Source organism: Cyprinodon tularosa, unplaced genomic scaffold (genome assembly GCF_016077235.1).
Source record: "Cyprinodon tularosa strain WSP-4 unplaced genomic scaffold, ASM1607723v1 ctg28, whole genome shotgun sequence".
Lineage (NCBI taxonomy): Eukaryota > Metazoa > Chordata > Actinopteri > Cyprinodontiformes > Cyprinodontidae > Cyprinodon > Cyprinodon tularosa.
In genome coordinates, this window is record NW_024038985.1 from 277,467 (window position 1) to 303,317 (window position 25,851).

A 25,851-nucleotide genomic window follows, 5' to 3' on the forward strand; every position below is an offset into this window, starting at 1 on the left:
GAAACTTGAATATTTTGAATGATTTCCTGAGAATATTGAATGAAACTTGAATATTTGGAATGATTTCGCGAGAATATTGAATGAAACTTGAATATTTGGAATGATTTCCTGAGAATATTGAATGAAACTTGAATATTTTGAATGATTTCCTGAGAATATTGAATGAAACTTGAATATTTGGAATGATTTCCTGAGAATATTGAATGAAACTTGAATACTTTGAATGATTTCCTGAGAATATTGAATGAAACTTGAATATTTGGAATGATTTCGTGAGAATATTGAATGAAACTTGAATATTTGGAATGATTTCCTGAGAATATTGAATGAAACTTGAATATTTTGAATGATTTCCTGAGAATATTGAATGAAACTTGAATATTTTGAATGATTTCCTGAGAATATTGAATGAAACTTGAATATTTTGAATGATTTCCTGAGAATATTGAATGAAACTTGAATATTTTGAATGATTTCCTGAGAATATTGAATGAAACTTGAATATTTGGAATGATTTCCTGAGAATATTGAATGAAACTTGAATATTTTGAATGATTTCCTGAGAATATTGAATGAAACTTGAATATTTGGAATGATTTCCTGAGAATATTGAATGAAACTTGAATATTTTGAACGATTTCCTGAGAATATTGAATGAAACTTTAATATTTTGAATGATTTCCTGAGAATATTGAATGAAACTTTAATATTTTGAATGATTTCCTGAGAATATTGAATTACTTGAATTTTTGAATGATTTCCTGAGAATATTGAATGAAACTTGAATATTTGGAATGATTTCCTGAGAATATTGAATGAAACTTGAATATTTTGAATGATTTCCTGAGAATATTGAATTACTTGAATTTTTGAATGATTTCCTGAGAATATTGAATGAAACTTGAATATTTGGAATGATTTCCTGAGAATATTGAATGAAACTTTAATATTTTGAATGATTTCCTGAGAATATTGAATTACTTGAATTTTTGAATGATTTCCTGAGAATATTGAATGAAACTTGAATATTTGGAATGATTTCCTGAGAATATTGAATGAAACTTGAATATTTTGAATGATTTCCTGAGAATATTGAATGAAACTTGAATATTTGGAATGATTTCCTGAGAATATTGAATGAAACTTGAATATTTTGAATGATTTCCTGAGAATATTGAATGAAACTTGAATATTTTGAACGATTTCCTGAGAATATTGATTGAAATCTTGGAATATATGGAATGAAAATTGCCCTGAAAGAATCATGGGTAATGTAGTTTCAAAACAAATGAATTAATTTGTGTTAATTTAGAATCAATCATGAATTAACCTAATCAGTGTAAATAAAATAAAAGTAAATAAAAACATTGTTAAATAAAATCCACTCAAAATCCCTTTTTTTCCCTCACTGTAGATTTAGGTGATCTGATTTGGCAATTTAAGGTGGTCGTTTAAGTGACCAGACTTGTCTGCATTTCTGCCTTTGGAAATGGATAACAGACGAGGGCAACTAGAAGGAGTTGGGAAGAACAGGGTGGGGGGAGCAGAGAAGCTCAGATAGAAAGAGTACAGCCCCTGGAAATGACAAAACTGACTGAAAAAATTATTCGCAAATTCATTACTGAAAAAATATTTTGGAATTCATTCAATATATTCCACTTTCATTCCATATTCTCTGGAAAACATTTAAAATATTTAACTTTCATTCTAAATATTCAACTTTCATTCAATATTCTCAGGAAATCATTCAATATATTCTAACTCTTGTCATTATATATAATAATAATTTCCTGAACGGCATGCCATACATATATATATATATATATACACATATGTATATATATATATATATATATATATATATATATATATATATATATATATATATATATATATATATATATATATATATATATATACACATATGTGTGGACGCACCGTATATACTGTATATATACCTTATATACCTTTTCCTCCTTTTGGCACCTTTTTTTTGACTATTGAGCCGATGTAACGAGTATATTTCTCCACTGTGAGATCAATAAAATCTATCCATCCATCAATCAATCAATCAGTCACAAAGTATTTTCAATATATTGCTAATTATACATCACGTTTGTTTGTATTTGTAATATTACTGCACTGTCTGAAAGGAAGCTCTTCGTTTCATTCGTCACTTCTTCTGAGTCAAAGCAATTAGGTGACAGGAAGGATAGAATGAGACAAAAGGAAGGTTTTCATAGATGCTAAACTACAATGAGAACCATGACTGAAAAACTTTGTGAGTGAAACTGCATCCTCACCTTGTCTGTGATCTTCACAAACAAACTGAAGCCTTCAGAGGATTTAAGCATCAGCCGTCCGGAGATGTTGTGGCAAAAATCTTTAGCCTTCGTGCTCGACTCCACCTCAAACACCTGAGAAAAATGATTTAACAGAGACCATAAACTATCAATTATGCATCCGTTTGGGAAACTTATCATTTAAACACTGTTTTAGTTAGGCTAGGTTACCCTAAGTAGAAAGCAAAAGTCATCCATGTGTATCATATCTGAATGATCTCTGGGACATTTTACAGTTTAATTAACCATTTTATTGACGTTTCGATGTAACTCAAAAATATTAGGATATTTATCCATTCAATTTTTGTTAAATGATTTGGTGTTTGTAATTATTAAGGTTCATTCAGGTTTTGAAAGTGGGGCAGAAAGACGGAAATGACTAGAAGGGATTCAGGTTTTTAAGCATCAGTATTTGATCATCATGTTCAAAAGTCAAGAAAAGTGTATCCTGGGTAAAAGAGATTATTGAGATAAATCAAGATAAAAAAAGGTAGCTGAAACATATGGAAGCCTGTTTCTGCCACATGAAATTAAAAAATACCAAATAGAAAGTCATAATTATGAAATTCAAAGTCATAATTTCAAGTTACAAAGTCATAATTAAAAAGTTTGAAAGTCGAATATCTCATAATTATGACTTTGAAAGTTGAAATAAAAAAGGTAGCTGAAATATATGGAAGCCCGTTTCTGCCACATGAAAATAAAAAAAGCCTAAAAGAAAGTCATAATTATGAAATTCAAAGTCATAATTTCAAGTTACAAAGTCATATTTAAAAGTTTGAAAGTCGAATATCTCGTAATGATGACTCTGAAAGTTGAAATAAAAAAAGGCAGCTGAAATATGGAAGTCCATTTCTGCCACATGAAAATAAAAAAAAAGCCAAATAGAAAGTCATAATTATGAGATTCAAAGTCATAATTACAAAGTTTGAAAGTCGAATATCTCATAATTATGACTTTGAAAGTTGAAATAAAAAAGGCAGCTGAAACATATGGAAGCCCGTTTCTACCACATGAAAATAAAAAAAATGCCAAATAGAAAGTCATAATTACTACTTCTAAACAGTTTCCATCCAAGTTTTCTCACCTCGTCCGAGTCGTCAGGGAAGTAAACCTTGTGGAAAATCTGAGTAGTCTTGTGCTGGATTGCCTCCACCTCCACCAGGTGAGGGGGGTACTTCCTAGATCCGTTTCTGTACAAATTATGAAAGGGAGGGAAGAGATAAAGCAACCAGAAAGACAGGAGGTAAACCAATAAAAAAAAAGTCAGCCGGTTCAGAATAAAGAAAATCATCAACCAGTAAAGGTCCGGAGAAATTTTTAATTAAAATCTGTTACTTTAACCAGAATTTAACACTGAAATAAAATGAGTTATTTTATGCATCGATGTTATAAATTGAGTTTTTAAATAAAAAAATAAATATATTAAAAAAAATTTTTCCATTTTAAAACATTCAGGAGACTAATGGCTTAGTCTCCTGAATGGAGCACATATCAAGGAGCTCATTTTGAGCCTGGATCCAGATTTATTGTTGATTCTGTTCATGGTGGAGAATCCTGCTTCACAGCAGCAGGTTGAGCCAAACATCCTCTAAATGTGCAGGGTCATCTTTGAGCACGCCATTTCACTTTTCTTTCATCAGTTCACCGCAGTTCTTCCAGCACTCCACACTTTCTCTGCTCTCTTTTTCTCATCGTCTTCTCCTTCTTTCCCATCGCCCTGCTTGCCACAGGTTTGCCTGCTGTGTCTAAAGTCGGGCATACACTGTGCGATTTCTTCAATCGTAGCCTGCCCGTAATAATGGCAGCTACATTTGCTGTGATTAGTGGGTAAAAAGTAGCCTCGGTGCCATTCCGAACTTAGTCCCGCCCACAATGTTTGAGGTCGGGAAGTTCGGTCTGGCATTGCTCAATAGTAGCGCGAGTATGCTAGCCCAATATCTGGCGGGCCAATCAAATTGTCAGGGCGGGCTTTATACGATGATGGACAGATGATCAACAGTAACGTAATCAACCACGTCACCAAAGCGCGAAGTGAAATAGTGTATAGGAAATCCTATACACTACTGTTTATGCTCTAAAAACATTCTAAATGACTTCGTTTCGAGTAAATTATGGACGCTACCCACTCAGGACACTTGGAATACATTGGACGAGCAGTATGGAGGAATATTGACACGTTTTTTGTGGACTTTTATGGACCTTTCTGCCTCGGGCGCCATAGACCTCCATTATTTGAATGTCAGCAGACAGCAAGAAGCCTCCCAGATCTCCAGATGCATTTGAGATATCAAAAAAGTACTCCAGAGTGTTGTTCAGCATGGGGGTGAGTAGAAAATGAAGGCTAATCATGTTTTGGGTGTACTATTCCTTTAAGCTGACATGTTGATAAATGTGCATTTTCCTAATTCAAATGAATAAATACAGATAAGGGCAGACATGTACCGCAGGGCTTTCTGCAGCCGCTGCATGCAGTCCGGAGCCAGCGGGTAATGTTTCTTGGCCTGGAGAAACTTCTGGACGTGAGGAAGCAGGATGTTACTGGGAGGAAACAAACCAGTGCAGAGCCAAAGCAGTTCCCAGCCCTTCTCCTCACTGTACCTTCAGAGTCAACAACAGGGAGATAAAGATAAGTGGCTAAATAAGAAAAAAAAAAGGCATTCTATATTTTTTGGTAGTTAAATGCAGCTGAGATATTAAATTTTCCAGCAGACTTACTTGATGTGATTTTCTGTGAGTTGTTTGAGAATCTGACAGTAGACTTCATCTTTGAGCGGCTCCGCCTTCAGCGCTCCTTCAAATATCTGATCTGTGAGCTCGTTAACGGATCGAGCTCGTTTGGACGGATAGTCGCCCATATATTTCATTATAGGTGCACAGAGGGTCAAGGAAATTTCACTAACCCGCATCTCAGGTACAGATAAATCCTTATAAAGCCACATTATTGCAGCTTTTTTTATTTTTCCATCCTAACAAATGTTCTTTATCCCACTAAGAGTCTAAGATTTTCACATTAAAGTTGGAAAAAGTTCTTAATTGATTAGTCTTTTCCCTTCTTACATGTTTAAAATCAGACATTGTAGCTGGAATGTATTAATTCTACAAACATGAGAGAAATATTTCCTTCAATCTTAAAAGGATAAAACACGTAAACACTGAAAGCAAAGGAAGAATTAATTGTTTATTTGAAGTAAAAAATTTTGGATGTAAACATCCTGCTACACTGCAAAAAATCAAAATCTTGATAAGTCATTTTTTCTTAAAATAAGTGCATTTGTTCTTGAATTGAGGAGATAAAAGAGACATCTTGCCAATGGAACAAAACCATTTAGATTTAAAATAAGAAAACACATTCTCTTATTTCAAGTGAAAACTATCTAATTATCTTACTTTAAGAGTAAAAATATCTCATTTACCTACTCAAATCAAGGGTAAATACACTTAATTTAAGACATTTTTACTTATTTCTAGATAGTTTTTCCAGTGTATAAAACTGCACACTGGAAAAATGATCTAGAAATAAGTTAAAATGTCTTAAATTCAGAGTATTTACCCTTAAGTTAAGTATTTGTACTCTTCAAATAAGATAATTAGATAAAATGCACTTGAAATAAGACAATGTGATTGGGTTTTCTGTATTTTAAATTTTAAATGTCTCTTTCACCTCCTCAATTCATGAACACTTACTTTAAGAAAAAAATGAAATTTCTAGATTTAGATTTTTTCCAGTGTGTCAGAGTTGACTTTTTATCTGCTTTAAAACCTTGAAGAAAATACAAAAAAAATGTTTAGTTGTTATGATTAAACTGAAACTGAAATGCTGTCACAGAGAGCAGAAATTTGATTAAACATAAGAAATAAAAGATATCTATGAAGGCCAGAAGAGCCTCCTGGGAGAGCTCCTCATGAGCCAGGACCTTCTTCAGCAGAGGCTGTTTAAGAGGCTCTCTGATGCAGCTCCACAGACGCTCCTTCCCTCGAGCTTTGGTCATCATTACTCGACTCAGAGTGCTCTTTGGAGGCGGCCTGGAAAACATAGAAGGGTTTTAAAGGTTTAAGCAAAAGCCCATTAGGTCCTCCTCTTTTAAGCCCCATGTACGCTACCCTCTGAATATCGATCTGTGCCGAGCTCGATTCCTCACATTTACACACCACGCTAGCACGGTTCCTCGCCTCCTAGTGGGGATCTACGGTACTACTGCTCTCTAGAGGGAATCAATCTAATCAACATGGTGGCATCTATAAAATTCAGGAAATACACTGGAAAAAAATCACAATCTAGATACGTCATTTTTTTCTCAAAATTCTTAAAAAGTGTGCATGTTCTTGAACTGAGAAGAGACATTTTGCCAATGGAACAAGACAATTTACATTTAAATTAAGAAAACACAATTGCATTGTCTTATTTGAAGTGCATTTTATCTAAATATGTTTTTTTAAGAGTAAAAATACTCATTCCATTGGCAAATCATCTCATTGACCTACTCAATTTAAGGGAAAGCACACTTAATTTAAGGAACTTGTACTTATTTCTAGATTGTTTTTCCAGTGCAAAGAAGCCTTTAGTGAATTTACTTGACAGAGTCGGCTTTTGGGAAATGGATACGACAAACGATAGCCTAATCAGGGCTTAGAGACGCAGGAAACAGTGACACACTGGAAAAACGATCTTGAAATAAGTAAACATTTCTTAAATTAAGTGTATTTGCCATTAATTTGAGTAGGTAAATGAGATAGTTTGCCAATGGAATGAGTAGTTTTACTCTTAAAATAAAATATTTAGATCAAATGCATTGAAATAAGACAACGCAACTGTGCACTGGAAAAACAATCTAGAAATAAGTAAAAATTTCTTAAATTAAGTATATTTACCCTTGATTTGAGTAGGTAAATGAGATAGTTTGCCAATGGAATCAGTATTTTTACTCTTGAAATAAGATAATTAGATAGTATTCACTCAAAATAAGACAATGCAATTGTTTTTTTCTTATTTTAAATCTAAATAGTCTTGTTCCATTGACAATATGTCTCTTTTATCTCCTCAATTCAAGAACAAATGCACTTATTTTAAGACAAAAGGACTTATCAAGATTTAGATTTTTTGCAGTGTGTTTTTTTTTATTTTAAGTGTTAATTGTCTTGTTCCATTGGCAAAATGTCTATTTTACCTCCTCAATCCAAGAACAAATGCACATTTTTTAAGAAAAAAATGACTAATCTAGATTTAGATTTTTTTCCAGTGCAGACGTTGAGATCCATCAGAATCAGAAATACTTTAATAATCCCAAAGGGAAATTACTTGTACTTGTGCTAAGCAGAATCATCACTGGAAAGCATGTGGCACGGTAGACAAACTAGGATTTTTGATGATATGTAAGGAGACTGTAAGGAGATGACGCTGTCTGCCCATGTGCTCTTTGTTATCTGAGCAGCGTGCCTCAACTGAACCGTGATGAGCCTTACTGAGGAACTAGCACCATGTTAGCGCGGTTCGGTTGTATCTGGCGCTGTCTGGTTCAGTGGGGCGGCCTTTTACACTCAACATTTATCTCTGTTACCGTCAGAGATGGCAAAAGTACTCACTTTCCGTACTTGAGTAAAAGTACAGATACTTGTGTTAAAAAATACTCTGGTAAAACTGGAAGTATTGATTAAACTTCTTTACTCAAGTAAAAGTAACAAAGTACAGGCTTGTAAATTTACTTAAAGTATAAAAGTAAAAGTAGAAACCACTTTTTTCATGTCGTTGCCTACATTTTAAATGGATGTCTGCCAATAGGACTAGATCTCCGTTGTGTTCATTTTCAATCATCTCGTCGTCCATGCTACTATGCTAACGCCACCGCCACCAAGCTGCAATGATTTGCCGCCAATGAATACCGCCGAATCTGTCGATTCATCTTGTAGTGGTGCGTCAAATGCAACGTAGATTCCCATCCAATTAGATTGAATTTGGTATTGATGACGTGAAAAATAATAACGGTAACTCCATTGAAATGATTCAAAACTAAAGTAACGAGCCAATTTTTTAAAATGTAAGGAGTAGAAAGTACAGATATTTGTGTAAAAATGTAAGGAGTAGAAGTAAAAAGTTGCCATAAAAATAAGTAGTAAAGTGAAGTAAAAATATCAGAAAAATCTACTTGAGTACAGTAACGAAGTTTTTGTACTTCGTTACTTCCCATCTCTGGTTACCATGCTCGGACCGATCTAGGCACGGTTTCAAAAAGGTCGTGTAAATGAGGCTATAGACCAGGCATCCCCAAAGTCGGTCTTTGAGGGCGGCTGTCCTGCAGGTTTTAGAGGTTTATCTGCTTCAGCACAGCTATTTCTGATGATTGCAGTTCAGCAATAGCCTGTTAATCAGCTATTAATGTAAATCAGCTGTGCTGGAGCAGATAAACCTCTAAAACCTGCAGGACAGCGGCCCTCACTGGAAAAAAATAGAAATCTAGATCAGTCATTTTTTATTAAAATAAGTGTATTTGATCTTGGATTGAGGAGGTAAAAGACAAGTTTTGCCAATGGAACAAGACAACTTACATTTAAAATAAGAAAACACAATTGCACTGTCTTATTTCAAGTGTTTTTTTATCTAATTATCCTATTTTAAGAGTGAAAATACTCATTCTATTGGCAAACTATCTAATTTTCCTACTCAAATTAAGGGTAAATACACTTAATTTAAGAAAATATTACTTATTTGTAGATTGTTTTTCCAGTGCTCAGGGATGCCTTCTATACACTGGAAAAACAATCTAGAAGTAAGTAGAAATTTCTTAAATGAAGTGTATTTACCCTTAATTTGAGTGGGTAAATGAGATAGTTTGCCAATGGAATTAGTATTTTTATTCTTAGAATAAGAATTAGATCAAATGCACTTGAAATAAGACAATGCATTTGTGTTTTCTTATTTTAAGTGTAAATTGTCCTGTTCCATATCCAAGAACAAATGCTACTTATTTTAAGAAAAAAATTACATTTCTAGATTTCGATTTGTTTCCAGTGTAGTTTCTCTGTGAGAAAGATTTGATTGCTTGGGCACCTGAAGTAGTCGTAGGAGAACTCTTCCAGTGTGTAGGCCTTGGATTTGTCCATCTCAGAAAGGCTGGTCTGAGACAAACTGAGGGACTCTCTCCTCTGATTAGGGGTCATCGTCACCAGAGCCTGAGACCAGAACATCAGAGTTAGATGAGCGTAAGACTGAAATGAAGAGATTTATAAACCAGGACTAACGGCAGAAGGTAATTATTACTACATGTGTTTTTCATATTCTTAGCATGATGTAACCATCAACTGTGAGAGAACTGCGAGAAGAGGAAATTTCAGCATGGTCTCCTCCTGTGGAATATGCCTCATTATAACGTTACCACCAGTGCAGAGCTTGCTAAGAATCGATTAAAAGTTTAAGAGTTTTTTATGCATCCATGTTATATATAAAATTTTTAAATAAGAAATATAAAAAACAGAACACTTTTCCATTTTAAAATCTAAAGACACTGTCGTCGGACAACATGCGGTAATTTATGAAAGTTTTAAATCAGGTTGGATCCGGATTAGCCAGCAGGTGGGTCAGGATCCGGATCCTGGTCCACTAATCCGTGACCTCTGGTCTAGAGCATCCATAGCCTCGTGAGACCATCCTGATCTTGCGAGCTTTCAAGGTTTCACTCGCTAATCAGTCTGGAGACTCTCCGTTAAAGAAAATTTGGAGCCGTTCACCAAACGAACGTCCAATCAGCGTTGGCTTTGAGGCGGGTTGAGGTGTGACGCAACGAGAAGCGCGACAGTTCAGTCTAAAGAACATGGCGGCTTCAGCCGATGAAACTAGCGTTAGCGTGGCTATCGAGCAAGTTTTATCGGAATTACAGAGTATTTCTTCACTGAAAGAAGAGCAAAACACTGCTCTGGAGGCTTTTCTCAGAGGAAAACATGTTTTTGCTCTTCTCCCGACTGGTTTCGGCAAGAGTTTGATCTATCAATCGGCTCCTCTTCGTCGTCGCTCTGTTAGTACGTCATATGCTTCGTTGATCTGATTGGTTTATTTGGCCCGTCTATCACCAACATAGGCCAATCAGCTAACCAGTATTTTCGCCCCTTCCCAAAATTACTTCAACGGAAGGTTTCCAGATGGATATGCGGAGCAAATCCATCTGGCGGAGTCAGGTTAGAGCATCCAGTCCTCGAGCTCTACGGTCCTTCAGCTTTCAGGTCCGTAGCTACTGCATGACACGCAAATCAAGAGGAGGAATCACTTCCTTGGAATGTCAGTGAGCTTTGTAAAGGCCTGGTTGATAAAGGTGGAACCAGAGAATAATTTCCACAAGAAAATCTTAAACCTTTAGGAAAACAGAGGCTAAAACACTGAAAATTGGATTCTGGAAAAAAAAAAGAAGCAATTTAAACAAATTTTTGTCTAAATTTTTAAAATCAAGATCTTTTAACCATCAAATGTTTTTTTTTTAATTAAAAACATAAAGTACTGTAAGCAGTTTTGTTTCTAGAGTATATCTGTATGTTTTTGAACTATAAAATAATTAAACAATATCAATAAATAAAACCAAATCAAAGCAGTTGTTACTTTAAGTCGGGCGTACACTGTATGATTTTTTTGGCCTTTTTGGGCAGACTTTCCAGTCGTGCGAGAATTATTTTCGATTGGGCCGACTTTCACCCTGATCGTGCGTCGCGTAGTGTACACGTGGTAACAAGGAACGATCAGCTTCTCACTGTCAGGAATCCAGTTTGTGTGGTCTGTTTTGTGTCTGTCTCTCCCTCCACCACCAGGCGGCGCCCTGTCATTGTTGGTCCTCCCTGCACACCTGCGGCTCTTTGGATCATTATCTGGAGGAGTACTTAAGCAGTGGACTGTCACTACCTCGACTCCAGAGTGTTTGCCAGTTTTGGGAAGTCCTCCTGCATACTGGATGTTTGGCCTTCTTCCCCTGGAAGGATTGTTTACTGAGTTCACACTGAGCAGGGGAGAAACCTCCACATGTGCCGTTCAAGTCCCTCACGGAATTCCAAGTGACAGTCCATTCCAGTGCTCCTACGGGTCCAAAGAATGTCTACCTGTCCACTCTTCAACATGTTCCCTCTCTTCTGATCAACCCACACAGACTGGATGCTAGTGAGAGAAGACCCCCCCCACCCCCAAACGTGAGTCCCTCACTAGCATTTTCCCTATTGCATTCAAGATTCCCTCGGTTCCTGAACTAACTGTTGTGATATCCCCTCCATACATCCAAGTTCCTGTTCACCAGCTACCCCAGTTCCAGATCACACTTCCCCTGTACCCTCATCCCAATAAACCTGTTAAACCTGGTTCTCTGAGTGGTTCTCAGCATCTTTGGGTCACAACTTTAAAAACACACCATGACACTCACAACCACCTCCCGATCAGGAATCGTAATGTCGGGAGAAAATCAAACATGTTCGAAATTCAGTTGACTGTCGTAAGGCGGCCGTGGACAAATCGCTCAGTGGGCTTCCTCCTCTCTCAGATGGTAACACAGAAGCATGGAGGGGGTGCAACAGTCTATAGTAGCCACGTTTGCTCAGCCATGTCTTTGTCCAAATACGTCGTTGCCTTTTATTTTTAGGGTACAAAATTGCACAAATTGCCAATTCAGCACAAAATTGCACAAAGTTCCACTCTAGTGAGCATTGTATTCCTCTTCTACTGGTTTGGTTTCCAGATAGACGAGTCCGAATAGCGCCATCTCACGTAGTTTTTAGACGTACAGTGTGAGACCGTAGATCACATCAGATCGTTGGGCTGCACAGTGTGACAACAAACATAGTGGGCTGTGAACTTACTCTACACAGTGTGATCTGTAGCTGCGTGCAACGATCGAAAAAAATCACATAGTGTATGCCCGGCTTTATTTGAGAGTGAGAGTTGAAAACAGTCCATCTTCTGAAACTGGTCTTACCACGATATCATACTGGGGTCTGGTGATGGTGGGCAGCACGTAGACGCCATCAGCTGGGAAGTCTCCCCTCTGTTTGGTCCTGTCGTTGATGCCGTGAGCCCAGCCGGAGTTCATCACATGCTCTCCGTCATGTTCGTCCAGGATGATTAGATCCCCCTTGCAGAAACTCAGGAAGGTGGAGTCCACTCCAGCTGCAGGATGAAAGTCACAGCTCAGCTCAGGATGCCAGAACCTTCCTCTCTGAACATCACAGAAGCTTACCAGGGTTGGGACAGTCCAGCAGTCCCACCACATACTTGGACCTCTTCCTCAAACCTTCCAGGAAGGTGACCACCAGGTCCCGGATGTCCTCTGCGTTGTTGGAGGTGAAAGTGTACTCGTCTCCTTTAATGGTGGCCAACGTGAAACTCTGACCCTGCAGTTTGCCGCCTCTGAGAGGGAGTTTATATTCTAACTTTAACAAAGTGATTTTGATAATGATGGTTTCTAAATAACGACATATTTTTTTATCACTGACCACATTTACATTCAGTGAATTTGTCTTACCTACTGCTGGACACAGCTGTGATCTCTGGGAAGGACAGCTCCAAGAGGACCTGCTCCTGTTCGTCCACAAAGTAAACCCCGGTCCAGTTCACAGCAACAATTACATCGTTCTTTGGCAGACTGGGACCTTTAGCAAAACATTAAACCCATTTAAACTGAGCAACACCACCCATGCTTTTGTAAGGCATACCTAAAGAAGTCCGGTCATAATCATAATTAAAACTTCTGAAAGTACCTTAAATATGAAATTATTACATACTGTTCAATAAATGATAAGTGTTTTAGTTGACAAAGAACACTACTGCCACCTACTGGTTTGTGACGTCACGGTGCGGTATCGGCTGTTGATCAAGTCCTAGTGCTGTATCTGGTGTTTTGGTCACAACGCGTTTTTATCCAAGTCATCTTGAAAACATTCTTCTTCCAAATGTTGGCTACATATTACGGGTTTTTTCTCTGGCCAGAAGTTCTCTTCAAGTTGGCGATCCAACGACCAACCCGTCCGTGGAGGATCAGGAATCAGAAAGGTGGAATAACTCTTTATTTTTTCACTTTTACCCGATGTATTCCAGCATCCAGCTGCCATGCACGTGGGCATTGTCAGTTTCACTGCTTTAAGTGTAAACGTAGCATAACAGTGGCTAGCTTCCAGCGATGGCGTCCTGCATGATCATTGGGGAATCGATTTGTTCATGTGTCAGGGTACGCGCACAGGGGGGAGGGACAAGCAGACGACCATGATTGACGTGTCAGGAACCAATCGTGTACAACGGACCGTCTTTTGTGATTGCTTGGGGTTATTCATTGATTTCTCACTGTAGCGGGACCATTTATTTTCATTTCACTGCTTGCTAAACGGCTGTGGGGAGATCTCTAAGCCACATGGTAAAAAATGTGTCAGCAAAGATCTTTAACCTTTCACTATAGCTCTGGTGAATTTCAATGGTGAAGTCCTCTGGAAATCTTCAATAATTGTTGTTGATTGCAGATGTGTCTAGTAGTTCCCATTGATTTAGCTTGTAAAGCGGGGAGAATGGCGCTAGGCTTACCGCACCGTGACGTCACTGCTGGAAGATGGCAGGAGGGAGGGGGTACTATATTTGGGCAAAAATGGCCGCTCCTAGACTCGGTGACTGCAACAAAAATTATTATTTAAATTTTTTACTGATTAACGCTAAATTCATTAAATCATCGCAAACGTATTAGTTTTAGGTTGTTGACCGGACTTTCCTTTAAAGGCATACTATGCAACATTTTTCAGTTAATTAATGTGTTCCATAACGTTTTGGATGATTAAATGAGTCATTTCAGGTCGAACAAAGGTTTTCTCGGCCGCCCTGGTGGTCTGTAGGGGAAATACCGTACTTGCAATTGCAGGAGCCCTCGGCCCGCACCCACAGGCTCAGAAGTCTCGCGAGAGTCGGTCTTGCTTTACGGCGAGAACTGCTACACTCCCCCAGTGAAAGGCATGCTCGTTGCTAGCGCAGTGGTGATATTTTTGCAGTTATCATGGCGGAACCAGCAAGAAAACAGCGAAAGCCCATGTCGGAGCAGTCAAGAAAGAGGAAAAGGGCTCTCTACCGCAGTAGACATGGCGATTCGTTGCGTTCGCCTGTCTGCTAAGCTCAAAACAACCGCGTCTGGCTTGACGGAGAAACCAGGAGAACAGCTGAGCATATTTTACAACAGTGCACTTTTACTTTCGCCCTCTGGGGGGAGCCTCGCTGGAAAATCAACACCGGTTGCATAGTGTACCTTTAAGTTTGAATAAAAATCCCACCTGAAAACTTAAAGGCCTCATAGAAGCGTGAGAAGAGTAAAGGCCACTTTAACCGAGCAAAATCCACAACATCCTCCTTCACCTTCTGAGTGCTCTGCCTCCTTTTGTGGTATAATCCCTGCAGGATGAGAGGCTGTTAGTCACAGTCTTTCAGCAGGATAGAAAAAAAAAAAAGGAAATGGGTTGTTTAAGTCGCAGCAGTAGCAGCTACCTTTTTGTGGGCATTGATGATGAGCTGAGCCCACTTCTCTGCTGTCTTAGTTGAGGTGATTTCTCTGTCAGGGATGTAGGACGGGATGAGGCTGAGCAGGCGCTCCTGGAGGATCTCAGGGCCGTAATCCACAAAGTACTGCTGAGAGGCCAGCTCAGCCAGATCTTCCTCCTGCAGAGGGGGTGTTAACATGCAATATAATCTGGATCCTAAATCCTTCATACGTGTATCTCTAGAACAAGGCGTCAGAGGGATGCTGGGACTCACCCTCTCACAGCGGTACTCTCCAAACTTCACCCCTCTAACGATCTGCTGGTAGATGAGGTTTGTAGAAACGTAGTCCTCTGTGGGGTCGTGCCAGGGGCTGAAGATCTCCTTCCTGAAAAACAGCCTCCAGGGGGCGTTCCTCTCCTGGGCCCCCTGTTCCTTCGCATACTGCTCGCACTGGGAGACCGCGTCCATCACATGGTCGCTGCCGCTGCCCAGGGAAGACACCTGACAGAAACACAGACTTCCATCAGTGGCGAGGCTGACATCACAGTGAATATTCCAAAAAAGATAAGAAAAGAATCCGCTGGACTTTGTTTCCAAGTTTGAAAGACGTTTCACTTCCCATGACCCAACACATAAGAGCGACACCCTGCGGTACATCTACGCCTTATGGACAAAGGACATTCTTTTGAGAACCAGAATGTTCACATTTTGGACAAAGAACACAGGTATGAAGGAAGCCATCTATGTTAAGAAAGAAAAAACAATCTTAAACAAAAAAAAAACAAAAAAAAAAAAAAAATCCTGAGCCTGAGCCTTTGTTTGCCTGACACAGGCAACAAACTATGTGCTATATATATTACATATATATACTATACATGCACATCTCTGCGTTTGTGTTTATTTTCAAGCCATGCCAGGGGGGTGTTGGGGCACGGGATCAGAGATTGCATGGCTGATTGAAGACTAAATTTGACTTTTGATCCAATATCAAAAGCGGCCAGAACATGGCTAAAGTGCATCTATATCTACCGCTTGCATGAACCACATGTCTTTTAATATCCAGTTTTGCTGCTAAGTGTTCCTGGAGCCCAGCATGCGAAGCAAGCGCCTGGTTCATCTAACTTCCTGCACCAGCTGCTAAATAACTCGCCATCTCGCCGTGTCTCCTCCAGCCATGCCCAGCGATATTTATTTTTGAGACCTTTATCTATGGTCGTGATATCTTCCCCAGAGCTGCATTGTGCCCACTCCATGCAATTTCGTTCTCTCTATCGTTCTTCTCTCCAAACACAAAGTTTAATTTATTTATTTTCTGACTTTTTACACATCTCTCCTTTGGATGGAGCCGTAAACGACGCAAGGTGACTCTCCGTGTAGAACTTTAGCACTGCAACACAATGTATCTGGCGACCTTAGCAAGAAACGTTAGGAGGAAGTTCAGGCGTTCCTAAGACCCGCCCCTTCTTCTTTTGATTGGCTAACACTATTAGTTTCAGAGCCTTCCTTTGCCACCATTGGCTGACAAATGCAAGAGGGATTTTGATGGTCAATTTATCTTCTCGTGATTTTTTTTTACCCACAGGCAAACGCTATGAGGTGGAAAGCTGGCCTGGGGCCGGAATACTTTAATCCCTGCAACCTCCACCCCCATACAGGGGACCAGATAACCTCGCCTCTTCAGCCAGGCCAACAATTCCCTCTAACAACCCCCTGTTTAAGGGACATAGACAGGTTTTGTGTATTACAGGCCAACAAAGAAACAAAACTACCCCCATTCCAAAGGGTTGGACCCGCTCATTAGGTTCAATTTACTTGTTTTCTCAGCCAAAAAAAGGTCCACTCTATAAAGCCTTGAACTCAACGCAATTTCTGACATTTTGAATTGAAAAAGCTTCTTGGATTGGAAGAGAAACGTCTTCAAATTTGGAAACTAAGTCCAGTGGATTGATTTTGACCTGAATGACTGAGAAGCTTCGCCAGCACATCACAGTGAATGCGTTCCTGCAACCAATTAACATCATACCTTATCAAACAGGGCGATGTACAGAGAGAAGCCAAAACGGTTGCGCAGGTTGATTTTGTCTGCTAGAGCATTGCAGAGCTCGAAGGCTGTGGTGGCGGAGTCTGCCAGCAGCGTCTTTGTGGTGCCGTCCATGAAGGTCACAGGAAGCATGATGGGCTTCTTAGACTTGGTGGCCTGAAAGAATCCCCCCAAAAATAAACACAACTAACCTAATTAGACAACCTGCTAATTTATAGCTTTTATTTATGACATGTTAGCTGATGATTTAGGTGCAGTGCTTTCAAGCTTTCTACAACAGTAGCATTTTGCTGACACTTGTTCTCCATTGTAGCTTTAAGTGCTTAAAACATAAGTCAGTTTATCTAATTCCAGATTCTGGATAATATGAGGCGCCATTTGAAAAGTTAAGCAGTCAAAAATTAGGAGCAATATTTATAGTAATTTAGCGTGTTTTAAGAGAAAAATAAGGAGGTTATTTTTTCCCCAAATCATTTTGGAAAATGTATTTAACAAAATAAATATTTAATTTAAAAACTAAATATTTAGCTCCAAACTAAATATTTATTTTGAAGAAGTAAGACTTTTATAAATGAATGAATGACATAGTGAAAAAATTACTTGGAAAATAAATAAACTCCTTTCTTAAAATGTGCTAAATAACCATAAATATTCCTCCTAATTTTGACTGCTTAACTTTACAAAAGGTGCCCCATAGGACGAACTTCTAATTATCTGGGATTTATACACTTTTCCAACAAAAAAACACTTGAATTTAAATAATTAAATCAGCTTCTAGTTTCAAACTGGAACATCTTTAAGTTTAAACCCTGCTCCTGCTGGAGGGTTAAAACAGCCACCTGCAGCCACGTACCTGCAGCTCCAGCCAGGACGGTGGCTGTGTTCTCGTTCGGTTCACAAAAGTCCTCCTCAGCCTCTCTTCACAGTACGGAGCATAACCAGGAGGACCGTTTTTCAAAAAGGTCCGTAAATACTGAAAAAACGAAACAGCAGCAAAAACAATTCACATTTTCTGGAATATGTATTTACCCTTTTTTATTTATTTTTTTTTTTACTTCTACTGGTTTAGCTGTTTTTGGTCAGCTTTAATGGTTGATTTAATTAAAAACAAGATACATATTTTCTAATGTTTTTACTAGAAGTTCTTTCAAATTAACCTGGTTTTTGCATCTACTGAGATTAGAGACATTTGTTTGCTTTAATCTAACATTCTACAAGCAGGTTTAATTATTTCCAGGCATATAGAATGAAGACATTTCTCTACCTAAAGGTTTGCAGAAAGTAGCTTAGAAACTAAAAAGCAATGCATCAAAACCTTATCAAAAAAAAAAAAGAGAAAAAACTTACGTTTCTTACAAACACCTGAACTATATTCAATCGTTTTTGTCATACAATAAACTTTTACACAAAAAAACACAATAGGAAAAGGATTTTCTCATTTGACTCTAAAGCTTTCTTACTTTGACAAACTTCTCGGAGGGAGCAAAGCAGCCGACACAAAGAGACAGGAGGATCCACCCTCGGGCGTGGCTGCTCTTGGACGGGTTCTGAGTGAGCTGTTTGCAGATCTGACAATAGATCTCATCCCTGAAACACAAGTAAAAATCATTTAGATACAGTAGTGCATTTAGGCAGAACACCGTGACATTTACCCACAGCATTAACAGTACATCCCTGACATGAAAACATTTTAATCCCATCATACCTCTAAACTGACCCCCAGACTTTGATCTCCATAAGGCCTGTAATACTTTACAAAGTTATTGAAGACAAAAAAAAAATAAATTTGGCATTTTTGGTTAAAAATGTAAATCATTTAACTGCTTTTATATCTACAGACTATATAGCCTGTAAAAGGTGCGGAAGAAGATTAGGGCCACTGGAAAAAAAAAAAGTTAACTGATTTTTAAATTTTATTTTAGTTTAACATGGGAAAAAAAGTCAGAATTCTGACTTTAATCTCAGAATTCTGACTTTTTTCTCAGAATTCTGACTTTAATCTTAGAATTCTGACTTTTTTCTTAGAATTCTGACTTAATCTCAGAATTCTGACTTTAATCTCAGAATTCTGACTTTTTTCTTAGAATTCTGACTTTAATCTCAGAATTCTGACTTTAATCTTAGAATTCTGACTTTAATCTTAGAATTCTGACTTTAATCTCAGAATTCTGACTTTAATCTTAGAATTCTGACTTTAATCTTAGAATTCTGACTTAATCTCAGAATTCTGACTTTTTTCTTAGAATTCTGACTTAATCTCAGAATTCTGACTTTAATCTCAGAATTCTGACTTTAATCTTAGAATTCTGACTTTAATCTTAGAATTCTGACTTTAATCTTAGAATTCTGATTTTAATCCTAGAATTCTGACTTTTTTCTCAGAATTCTGACTTTAATCTTAGAATTCTGACTTTTTTCTTAGAATTCTGACTTAATCTCAGAATTCTGACTTTAATCTCAGAATTCTGACTTTTTTCTTAGAATTCTGACTTTAATCTCAGAATTCTGACTTTAATCTTAGAATTCTGACTTTAATCTTAGAATTCTGACTTTAATCTCAGAATTCTGACTTTAATCTTAGAATTCTGACTTAATCTCAGAATTCTGACTTTAATCTCAGAATTCTGACTTTTTTCTTAGAATTCTGACTTAATCTCAGAATTCTGACTTTAATCTTAGAATTCTGACTTTAATCTCAGAATTCTGACTTTAATCTTAGAATTCTGACTTTAATCTTAGAATTCTGACTTAATCTCAGAATTCTGACTTTAATCTCAGAATTCTGACTTTAATCTTAGAATTCTGACTTTAATCTCAGAATTCTGACTTTTTTCTTAGAATTCTGACTTAATCTCAGAATTCTGACTTTAATCTCAGAATTCTGACTTTAATCTTAGAATTCTGACTTTAATCTTAGAATTCTGACTTTAATCTTAGAATTCTGACTTTTTTCTTAGAATTCTGACTTTAATCTTAGAATTCTGACTTTTTTCTTAGAATTCTGACTTAATCTCAGAATTCTGACTTTAATCTCAGAATTCTGACTTTTTTCTTAGAATTCTGACTTAATCTCAGAATTCTGACTTTAATCTCAGAATTCTGACTTTAATCTTAGAATTCTGACTTTAATCTCAGAATTCTGACTTTTTTCTTAGAATTCTGACTTAATCTCAGAATTCTGACTTTAATCTCAGAATTCTGACTTTAATCTTAGAATTCTGACTTTAATCTCAGAATTCTGACTTTAATCTTAGAATTCTGACTTTAATCTTAGAATTCTGACTTTAATCTCAGAATTCTGACTTTAATCTCAGAATTCTGACTTTAATCTTAGAATTCTGACTTTAATCTCAGAATTCTGACTTTAATCTCAGAGTTCTGACTTTAATCTTAGAATTCTGACTTTAATCTTAGAATTCTGACTTTTTTCTCAGAATTCTGACTTTTTTTTCTCAGAATTTGACTTTAATCTCAATTCTGAGTTTAATCTTAAAATTCTGACTTAATCTCAGAATTCTGACTTTAATCTCAGAAGAGAGCTAGTCTTTAAAACAGACATGGCTATGGCTTGATGCTAACATGTTTGTTAGCTGTCAGAATTCTGAGAAAAAAGTCAGAATTCTGAGAAAAAAGTCAGAATTCTGACTTTTTATTCCCATATTAAACTGAAATAAAATTTCAAAATCAATTAACTTTTTTTTTTTTCAGTGGCCCTAATCCTCTTCCGTAAAAAGGCCTGTACTGTATGATCAGTGTTTTTTAGGAGAGGGTAACTATAGACGGATTCTCAGTCACCGATTCTGTCTTTCTTTAAACTCTCTTTCCTCATCTGCTGCACCTTGTCATACTTTTAGTTTGGTCGTTGCACCTGAAAGCTTTCAGAGGACTGTACTAACAACCAGGGGCGGATTTAGGAAATTTGGGGCCCTAGGCAAAGACAGGCAGGGGGCCCTCTGAATAGAGAAATGTTAACAGAATAGACATCCATTATCTGTTCTAGGTTGTGTCCCTCTCTTCTTGTCCCTTTTCTTCTTGTTTTCCTCTCTATGTTTTGTACTCAGCTGACTTTTCATGCTGTCTCTAAAGGAATGAAAGATTTTTTCCAAGCACTAAGCTCACTTAGCTGATTGCTCCTTCCTGTGTTTCCAAAAAGGCCAAAGTAAATAACCCAGTCCTTCTTTTCACTGTAGACAAGCCATGATCTACTTATCTGTTCTCCATTTTTCATTTGGATGAAATAATAGCTGCATAAATCATGACAGCAGACAAGATAGAGGAGAGCAGGAGGCGGGGTTACCAATCTACTCGCTCTGGAGAGCAGAGTTCGCTGCTTTTAGATGTAGTCACTAAACAGAGCATTTTAGCGAAAGGATTTTTATCAAAAACATAATTAATGTGCATAAATCAGTAATAGCTGCATTAACCATACATGTAAAAGCAGTTTTATGGTTCCTTGGGGCCCTAGGCAACTGCCTAGTTTTGCCTAATGGTAAATCCCCCCTGCTACCAATGATTAGATTCTGATTCTACAATAGTTTTGCTTATTTTAATGAAACTTTGCATCAATTCAAGTTGGAAAAATAACAAGGTGTGGGTGAAAGCTTTTCCACGGTCCAGTAAAACACTGCAGAAACAGGTTAGTATAATATGATGACCTTTCTATGTCAAATGTTACAGTAATGACCTCAACTTTTATCTGTCAGTCTGAGTTTCGTTTGCCTTATCTGATAAAAACCACATCGACACCAGAGTAACTGCACAGTGAACCTGAGGGCTGGCCGTAAGATGCCGTTTCCGATGATGAAGTGAAGCTTCTCCAGGTTGGAGGTGGGTCGATCCTCCAGCATGCTGTTCCCCTGAAGCCCATAATCCACGCCCTCCGTCAGCCGCCTGGTGACCTTCAACAAACCATAAAAGTTTGTTTTTTTTAGACGTTTTAGGGAGAAAAGAAAAGTACAACCTAAAAGCTTTGAGATTATGTAAATAAAGGTGCTTAAAATAAAGTTTAACAGGTGGAAAACTGCAAATATAATTATTCCCCGGGCGCCGCACAATGGCAGCCCACTGGGTTAAATGCAGAGGTCAATTTCTCTAATGTGAGATCAATGAAGCTCAATTACTATTATTAAAGCATATTAAAAGCTTTACATTTTACCCTAAATGTGTTTTTAACCTCTGAATTAACTTTAATATTGTATGTAAGGATAAATGAGATCTTTAAACATCAGGTAATGAGTAGCTGTTTTTACAAAATGGAGCATCACCTCCTCTGTTATCTTTGATTTCCTCTTGAGTGTTAGAGACACCAGTTTATGTCTGATGCTGTTCCTCTTCTGAGAGTCTGCGGAGCTGTTCTGTAGACAAACATGGTTAAATTATTCTCCGCACCCTAACAAACCAGACATTTCTTAAAATGCTGGATACACTGACCAGCAGCATCTCACCTCCTCCTCCACTTGCAGCTCCTGCAGCTCCTTCTTATAGGTCCTTTTGCCGAGGGTTTCGTAGATCTTGGTCATGACAGGAATCTTCTCGCTGCCGTCATGGAGGACCATTTCGCATTTAGGTTCAGGCAGATCGCCCATGAATCTCAACACGGTGATCCACACAGCTAAAGCAGCCTGGGAAATATGGGTGGAAGGGTTTTTATGAAAATCTCTGATGACCTCTGTTTGTGTGGAATGCTGCTTGTGTGTCTGAATTATGGGTGTACAAGAAACAGCAAGTAAAACAGTTCTAGCTAGGGACTAAAGTGTGTAAATAAGAAATTGCAATTCAATTCAGTTTATTTATATAGCGCCAATTCACATCATGTCATCTCAAGGCACTTTCCAGGCACTTTCCACCAGATCCTCCAGTCAGATTGATTTAAAGTTTTCTATCTAAGGAAAACCAGCTGATTCCATCAACTATAAAACACAGACAAACCGTTTTACGTATGAAGAATTAAGTGAATTATTAATACCAGTATCAGGACAAAAGATTAAGCTCTAAGAAAAGTTGACTTGGACTAGTTTCCATCAGCCAAGCGGTAACTAAACTTCAAATTCAGAGCAATCCGACTGCTGGTCGGCTTTGCAACAGGTTTTCAGCCTATGTCCATGTACATTTTTATACACGACTTAGAAACGATAATTACTAATCGCAGAAGTTCCAATGACTTTTCTGTTCCATCTCATGTTGTTAAAGGAATAGTACACCCAAAACATGATTAGCCTTCATTTTCTACTCACCCCCATGCTGAACAACACTCTGGAGTACTTTTTTGATATCTCAAATGCATCTGGAGATCTGGGAGGCTTCTTGCTGTCTGCTGACATTCAAATAATGGAGGTCTATGGCGCCCGAGGCAGAAAGGTCCATAAAAGTCCACAAAAAACGTGTCAATATTCCTCCATACTGCTCGTCCAATGTATTCCAAGTGTCCTGAGTGGGTAGTGTCCATAATTTACTCGAAACGAAGTCATTTAGAATGTTTTTAGAGCATAAACAGTAGTTTATAGGATTTCCTAAAAGCGCGCGCCTGCGCGTTCACGACGCTACGGAAGCCGGCAGACCAAACCAGATGAAAGTGCGCATTCAGCGTCTGCTCTGCCGATAATGCAAGCGTAGAAGAAGAAATGTGCTGTTTACCTGTGCAAAGAAAGAAACAATGAAAGAAAAATGTCTGAGGACTTCAGTGTTGAGGAAGAGCATGAGTTCTTTGCCGAGCTGAATGCGCACTTTCATCTGGTTTGGTCTGCCGCGGTTTCCGTAGACTCGTGAACGAGCTTTTAGGAAATCTTATACACTACTGTTTATGCTCTAAAAACATTCTAAATGACTTCGTTTCGAGTAAATTCTGGATGCTACCCACTCAGGACACTTGGAATACATTGGACGAGCAGTATGGAGGAATATTGACACGTTTTTTGTGGACTTTTATGGACCTTTCTTTCTCGGGCGCCATAGACCTCCATTATTTGAATGTCAGCAGACAGCAAGAAGCCTCCCAGATCTCCAGATGCATTTGAGATATCAAAAAAGTACTCCAGAGTGTTGTTCAGCATGGGGGTGAGTAAAAAATGAAGGCTAATCATGTTTTGGGTGTACTATTCCTTTAAAAACAAAGATGAAGAGCAATTACCAGGTGATTTTATCACCAAAGCGGACCTTCATAACAAATCCCACATCTGGGTCTCACCAGTTGGTCTCCTTCATCCTCGTGAAACAGTAGAGGTTGTTTCAGGGGTCGTCTGATGTAGGTGTGGGTGGAAAGACCCTGAAAGTAGGTGGCGGCAAACTTGGAGAACTTGTACTCGGACAAGTCTTCCTCTTCCTCGTCGGGTAGCGGTGGAGCTTCGTTCAGCATCTCCTCTTCGGCTTCATCAGCGCCAGGAGTTTGTTCCAGGTCCTGAGGGAACAAAACAAAGTAGGAGGTGGATTTTAGAGCATCAGAAGATCAGAGAGGTGAACTCAACACTGAGATTCACCCTCTGGATGAACAAACAAAGGAGGACATCTCTGGGGTTTCTCTTTGTCAGGTTCAATTGAACTCACTAAATAATATTTGGTGCTCTAAATTCTCTAGAAAACTATTTCTAGTGTTGGTTAATAACAGATCTCCATTATTGTCAGTGTGACAGGATATGTTTTTATGGCAAAACATCAAACTGGTTGTTAATGTTTTTAGAGGCACCATGCAGGGCATACTGGTAGTGAACACATGGGTGTTAGCGCAGATGAATGATCAGATCTTTTTGGTTAAAATGTTGTTTTTTTAAACTTAATGCAGTTCAAAGTTTTTAATTTATGCATAAATTTGAATCTTTTTTTTACATAAAAGGAAACCCCTGTTTGTAGAAATGTTAAAAAAAAATTTTTTTTGTTTTTTTATTTCACTTATGAGCTCATTCCTGTGTTTTGAACAGATGGGGAAGATTTTCCTTGGTGCGCAGAGGAAAATTGAGGAGGCTTTTGGACTTAAAATCATCTACGTTAAGTTTCATAATGTAATCAACTTGTTTTAGATGGGAACATTTTTTTTATTGAGGATTGTTTTTCTTTAATAATCCTATAAAGCTTACTCATTAGCTGGTAAGTTGGACCCAGTTTAATTAGCTGTGTATTTTTAAGGCTTTAAAATCTAACGAGTTTCTGTGTTTTGACACAAACAGCAGATTTATTCCATCCCAAAAACACAGTTAAATTACACTTTTGCTCATTAAGGTAGAAAACTGGAAATTAGCACCTTGTAAAAATAGGAACAATTGTAAAAGTTTCTAACAGGGCAACAATTTTTCTCAGTAGAATTACTTCAAATTATGTTTAGTGTCATTCATAAGGACATTTGGGGTGTTTCATTTCAATATTTCTTGAACTGTATGTGGAGAGGCTGCAGTAGAAGATCTGTTCAACCAGTGTTGGACTGCAGCCAGAGAAGCGGATCATAAAGTTTGTACTGCACCTTCGGTGGTTTGCACGGCTAAATGACGATAGATCGTCATGTAAAGAGTGTCACTTTAGTTGACAGTTGTCTTTAATGCAGGGAAGAGGAGCCCTGATGATCTTCACTGCTGTTCTCATCCCTCTTCTCACTTTCTCAGACTGGAAGAAAAAGAAGAGTGGTGAGAACAGCAGAGAGGATGATGGGGGCTCCTCTTTCCTCCATTAAAGACATTTCATCCCAGTGCTGCGTGTCCCGAGCCCGTGACATCATCAATCACCCCCCCCTAACATGGACCGTTCTTCCTGCTGCCCTCTGGGAAGAGGCTTCACAGCATTCAATGCAGGACCAGCAGGTTCTGTAACGGCTTCTTCCTCACTGCCATCAGACTGATAAACTGTTGTGAAAACTCTTAATCATGTCACTGACTCCGCATCACATGGATAAAACCAATCCAAAATTCTGCATATTTGCACCATAAATATTAAAGCTCTGAACTTCTATATCAATGTGTTTTTTGCACTGTTTTTTTTCTCCCACACTGTTTACATTCGATCACTTCTGCACTTTATGGAAT

At 38.0% G+C, this 25,851-nt stretch overlaps 1 protein-coding gene across 2 annotated transcripts in view; it reads right to left on the reverse strand.

Annotated features, from left to right (window-relative positions):
- Positions 1-25,851, reverse strand: part of LOC119786809 (unconventional myosin-VIIa-like) — a 121,364-nt gene that overhangs the window by 15,643 nt on the left and 79,870 nt on the right. For both annotated transcript variants that reach the window (XM_038290365.1, XM_038290364.1), the window contains 19 exons: positions 24,033-24,242; positions 22,294-22,470; positions 22,114-22,203; positions 21,617-21,747; positions 18,310-18,436; positions 17,703-17,822; positions 16,832-17,005; positions 15,082-15,309; positions 14,815-14,985; positions 14,604-14,721; positions 12,824-12,950; positions 12,539-12,708; positions 12,278-12,468; positions 9,388-9,509; positions 6,211-6,368; positions 5,061-5,214; positions 4,788-4,943; positions 3,430-3,535; positions 2,304-2,417 (listed from right to left, as the gene is read on the reverse strand). In XM_038290365.1, coding sequence (XP_038146293.1) covers positions 2,304-2,417; positions 3,430-3,535; positions 4,788-4,943; positions 5,061-5,214; positions 6,211-6,368; positions 9,388-9,509; positions 12,278-12,468; positions 12,539-12,708; positions 12,824-12,950; positions 14,604-14,721; positions 14,815-14,985; positions 15,082-15,309; positions 16,832-17,005; positions 17,703-17,822; positions 18,310-18,436; positions 21,617-21,747; positions 22,114-22,203; positions 22,294-22,470; positions 24,033-24,242 — 2,844 coding nt within the window. The remainder of the gene's footprint in view (positions 1-2,303; positions 2,418-3,429; positions 3,536-4,787; positions 4,944-5,060; positions 5,215-6,210; positions 6,369-9,387; positions 9,510-12,277; positions 12,469-12,538; positions 12,709-12,823; positions 12,951-14,603; positions 14,722-14,814; positions 14,986-15,081; positions 15,310-16,831; positions 17,006-17,702; positions 17,823-18,309; positions 18,437-21,616; positions 21,748-22,113; positions 22,204-22,293; positions 22,471-24,032; positions 24,243-25,851) is intronic.